Raw genomic sequence first — 5,345 nt, 5'->3', positions numbered from 1 at the left:
AAAAAACACATGGTTTACAAATAGAGTTTATACAGATAAAAACATGTACCAAAGCAATTCTACAATTATTTTTCTTCATTCATGGTGGATCATGATGCAACAAAGCAACAGCAGATTATTGTGTATTTGGTAAAAAAAAATTACAACGTGATAATATTATTCTTTGAGAAAATTGCATTGCCACCTCTTGAACTTTGGTCCTTATTCAACACCAACCCCTGGACTTTTCGAAACGTCAAAGCCACCCTCTAAAAATTCAAACAATTCCAAATCGGTCCCTGCCGTTAGCCGACCGTGTTAAGTGAATGAAAATCTGTTAGTTTTTTTACAATATACCCAAAACATCTCCACCTATTGTGAGAGGACAATATTGCCCTCCCTTTCATTTCTTCTTCTAAACCCATCTCCCTCTCACTCCTCACTCACTCAAATAGGGTCGAACAAGAAGAAGGAAGAAGAAGGTAACCTGCAACTCAATCGTGCCCTCTGGTGTGCGATTCTCAGGTAGAAAGCTGACCGGCGTGCGAACCTCTTCTCTCCGGCGTGAGAACCTCTCCCCTTCCGCATGCGAACCTCCCCTTAGTATCACCCCAAGCTCAATTGCCTTCACAAAATGAGAATGAGCATAGAGTCTATAGTTCTCAGCAAAGCTCTTATGTTCCACAACAAAACCACGCCCTATTCCTTGAAACCCTGCACCACCATGAAGGATGGTCCGGCTAAAGAAATGTGTACGAGTTCCCATAGAAAATGTGTAAAAGACAGATGAAAGCTGAAGCTGCATCATCAAGAAATCCCATATTGCTTTAAGAAATCCATGCTCAAGAAAGTTTTCCACAATCATTGGGAGGGCAGTGAAAAGACCCATCTGGCTGAGGAACTGCTGATTCAAGATTGTGCCAAGAGCTTTGTTATTGTTAGAATTCTCCATCATAGCAGCTTCAATGCCACTTAGAGCAAGATAAAGGAGGCCCCATAAAAATGCATAGACTATCAAGATCACCATCATTGTGTTGAAATAGAATCCAATTGTGGTGTGAAAGAATGAGAGCATCCGGAAGAAATCCAGCCTATGCCCCAACCGGTAGATATCCCTGCTCAAAACCTGCTCACCATTGCCGCTTGCAACCTTCCCTTCAAACTTTGATATCTGATTAAATCCAACATTCCTTCCCTTACCAACCTGAATGTATTCATGATGCGTCACATTGCCACCCTGCAACGTGCAATTGAATCCAGCAAATATGTCTTCACTGATGTTGATTATTCTGGAAGCCATGCCACCCCGAGTAAGGTACTAGAATCTATCAACACATCTGGGTGGCCATAATGCATTAGCAACTTCAGAGGGTTCGCACGCCGGAGGGGAGAGGTTCACACGCGGAGGACAGATCGAGTTGCAGGTTACCGTCTTCTTCCTTCTTCTTGTTCCACCCTATTTGAGTGAGTGAGGAGTGAGAGGGAGATGGGTTTAGAAGAAAAATGAAAGGGAGGGCAATATTGTCTTCTCACAATAGGTGGGGGTGTTTTGAGTATATTGTAAAAAAACTAACAGATTTTCATTCACTTAACACAGTCAGCTAACGGCAGGGACCGATTTGGAATTGTTTGAATTTTTAGGGGGTGGCTTTGACGTTTCGAAAAGTCCAGGGGGTGGCGTTGAATAAGGACCAAAGTTCAGGGGGTGGCAATGCAATTTTTTAACATATGTTGAGAAAATTTTGACTCTTGGATAAGATATTAGCAAAACTGACAAGTGTAGATGCATTTTGTCACCCCTAACGATGATGACAATAAAATGGTCACAACCTCGATATCTCTTTTAAGGAGAGCTCGATTATGAAAATTACCAATATACCCCCAAATGATTATATATATATCTGTGATGGAAGCAAAGGGGTTGGGCCGATAGGCCCAAGCTCGGAGCCCATCACTGATCTCATATGGGGGTGCGGGGGTATGGTTCGATCGGATCGACCGTGACCCGATGGGTCGACCCCGCTACTTGGAGTAAATAATATATTGTTGTCTTGTTGGGCAAGTCATTGTCTTGTTAGGGGTTTTTTCGAGCTAGGGTTTCAGGGTGAGTTTTCTTGCCGCTGCTTGGGTGTAATCTCTCTTCTGCATTGTGAAACATTTTCTTCTTTGTCCGAGGACATTCCACACCACACTGGTATGTGAACCTCATTAAATCTCTATGTTGTGCGGATCTTTTATCTATTTATTTTCATATTTCTTGGTATTTGTTAGTGTTTGATCTAACAGGTAAGAAGTGAAGAGGAGACAGTTCAGTGAGCACACAAGACATTTATTGAGGTTCGGATCCTTGATCTTACGTCCTCTCACAAGGTCCCCCTTGCCAAAGAATTATTCCATTTTCTTTCAATTGGTTGGAATCAAACCTTTACCCCAACTGATCGCAGTACTTCGAATTAGGATTTCGTCCTCTCGCAGCTTAGGATTTCGTCCATCTTAGCTAGAGTCGTCCGAGCAAAGCACCTAGGCACCCTGCCAAGGATTTCGCTAATTTAGTCACAATTCTTCATACTAAGCACCTAGGTCTCCGAGCAAGGATTTTTCATCAGAGCTTTCCATCCAATGATTTCGATCCAAGCCCTCTGGCCATAGATTTCTACCCAAGCCCACCGGCTAAAGATTTCTTTATTCGCACAAATACCTTGTGAGCACCACCAACTCACACAATCTTGCAGCAAAGTTGCTTCTTGAAAGCTTGATGACTACGCACACCTTCAGCTCACTGAACCTTTCATAAGAATTTTAAGCGCCCTTTCCCAAGATGATAGTTCTCTATGGCTCAAATTATTTTGATAACAGAGGTTATCAAGCCCTTGTGACCCAAGCCTTTTTATATTGCACCCCAACTAGCTTTTAGAGTCAAGCTTATTCAAACTGATTTTGACTTCATGTTCACAATCATTAAAAAGAAAGTAATTAACCGACAATCATCAATGGTTGCGCTCATTGGTTAACTTAGGTCACTTTGGTGTTGGTGGGATCTTCAGAGACCAGCATGGTATGCTGCTAAGATGCTTTTCATGTTAAAATGCTTTTCATATGATGAAGGTATTGCTTCAAACTTCTGGCCTGAATTTGCGGCTTTTTTGCTGCAATAAATTGCTATGCTCTTGCAAATGTCATAGATTTGGTTAAAATGTGACTTGAAATTGATCGTTTAGTGTGTCAATAATGAAAGGATTCCATTGTGTTTTCACCAGCGCTGGTTATTTTATAAGAGTTTTTTGACTAAGATTAATTAGAATATTTCAGATTGTTTCTGTGAAATTAATGTGGTGGTTGGTGGCCTAGCAAAGCATGCAGCAGCAAATAAAGAAACTTCAGTCTGTGATGCTCTTTCGTGGTTTACAACAGAAGATATATGGTGGGATGTACAAGGAAAACCATAATATAGGTTTTCTTAAGTATTTGGATGGTTGTCTATTTTAGGGCTTGTTCTCTCTGTTGATGGCAATGCCGAAGGCGGGAGGAAGACCTCATTTCTATAGTGATGTTTATAGGGCTCTTAATGGTGCTCTCTTCATGAACTCTTTTTAATTTATTTTAATATAATTTTATTGCTGACCTCAAGCCAAAAAAAAATTTTGTCATTTTTTTTCCGCTAGAAGATCAAGAAATTTTATTAAAAAGAAAAAAAAACTAAAATAAAAGACATACAAAGGGACCCAGAAACTAATTTAAGAAATTCCCACCTTCGACATTGCCATTAGCAGGGGACAAAAATAAAATTTTAACAAAAACGGAACCTAGGCCTTGTTGCAATATCTTGAAATAGATTGTCTCTTATATAGATAGGAAAGGCAACATTTGATTCCGACACCCCAGTTTTTGTTGCTTCATTGACCAGATAGTCAACAACATTGTCAAAACCTAGCTAAATCATTTCTAACCCTAGCCGAGTCTGCATGACTCTTGACAGGTTCTCCAAAATTTTAAATCAACTTAGGTTATTCACCCCAGTCAAAACCTGATTTTTCAACTATTGTTTTTTTTTTTTTTTTAAATTAAGTGAAAATTCTCTAACCAAAAAAGGAAAAAAAAAATTTCCTAACAAAATTAATGGAATATTGTTTGCATATCACTAACTCTTCGGTTGCCAAACACATCGTGCCATTGGGATATATGATGCTTAGGGAAATAGGCCAAAAGTCAACATTTTGCTGGTAAAATCAAATGATATTATGGATACAAGAGGGAAATTTCAATACGTGACGGAACCTATATTTAAGATTAGCCTTGAAATAAGACATCTGACCATTCTACAAGATACTCAATAAATGCGTGACAATGTATTAAACAATGATTGCATCTACATCTAATTATAGATTGTCTAGAATATTAGACAATGATCTTGGATATCTCACTTTCAAACTTGTATTTTTTATTTTTTTAATAGATTGAAAAAATTATGTAATGATGTACTCAACTAAGCTAGCTAGATAATTAGTGCCCAATCACCTCTTTGATGTATTGGCAACAGTGTTAATCTCATATAATAGTCTCCAGATTGAGTCGCTGGGGCTACATGTAAGCCATAATGGGGTACATGTGGTGATCCGTGTGGGGCATACTCTTATTAGATCCTCCTCCCATCTCTTCTATCAAATGGGACTGAACTTAGTAGTTCCTGAATTTTGAGTCTTATCACATTATAGGTGTCAATTAAGTATGGATTATACATATATAGATGAACCAATAACTATTTTTATTTCTACCAGCTGGATAGAGATGAAGGCGATTACTATGTGATAACCAGTGGAGTAGTGTCGTCACTAGAGGTTTAGGGTATCATTGGAGAGGGAATGAGAAGGTGGAACAGCACTTGATATGTCTACTATGATAGATACCCTCTCTTGACGTGCTAGCCTGAAGATATGTTCTTATTGGAGGAATAATACTAACTCTAGATAACAGTTCATCATCATCCATGACTTCTTGGTTTTGCAACAAGTAAGGACAATCAATCAAAATCTTATTTATTATTCTTACTTGATACCAATACACTTTGAATAACTTAATTCATTTTTTTGTTGGGGTGAAAAATAAATTAATTCATTGATCCAATGAAAGATATTGGAGTAGGAGGGAGATCATTTCAGTCTCTAATGGAGAAAGGTTCCTGGCCCACTGCACCAATTATCAAGCAAGTTTTCTTTAATCAACAGTCTTAACCATGGTTTTAGGTATCGATATTGAATCAGTTGTATCGATCATATCATATTAATATCAGTAGAAACCGATCCTATTATTTTACCAATTTGGATTAGATATCATATTGATATCAAGAATAAAATCATGATCGTTACAGT

At 38.6% G+C, this 5,345-nt stretch overlaps 1 protein-coding gene across 1 annotated transcript; it reads right to left on the bottom strand.

Annotated features, from left to right (window-relative positions):
- Positions 1–418: 418 nt before the first annotated feature.
- LOC122077853 (callose synthase 11-like) lies at positions 419–1,279 on the bottom strand. The gene has a single exon (XM_042643754.1). It carries the CDS (start codon positions 1,277–1,279, stop codon positions 419–421), a length of 861 nt encoding a protein of 286 aa, XP_042499688.1.
- Between the last annotated feature and the right edge of the window lie 4,066 nt (positions 1,280–5,345).

The sequence above is a fragment of the Macadamia integrifolia genome, chromosome 5 (genome assembly GCF_013358625.1).
Source record: "Macadamia integrifolia cultivar HAES 741 chromosome 5, SCU_Mint_v3, whole genome shotgun sequence".
Taxonomy (NCBI): Eukaryota; Viridiplantae; Streptophyta; class Magnoliopsida; order Proteales; family Proteaceae; genus Macadamia; species Macadamia integrifolia.
The sequence above is the reverse complement of the archived record's forward strand: the minus strand, read 5'-3'. Positions and strand labels throughout refer to the sequence as shown.

Coding starts and splice junctions, on each gene's coding strand:
- LOC122077853 (XM_042643754.1), bottom strand. CDS start 1,279: ATGGCTTCCAGAATAATCAACATCAGTGAAGACATATTTGCTGGATTC.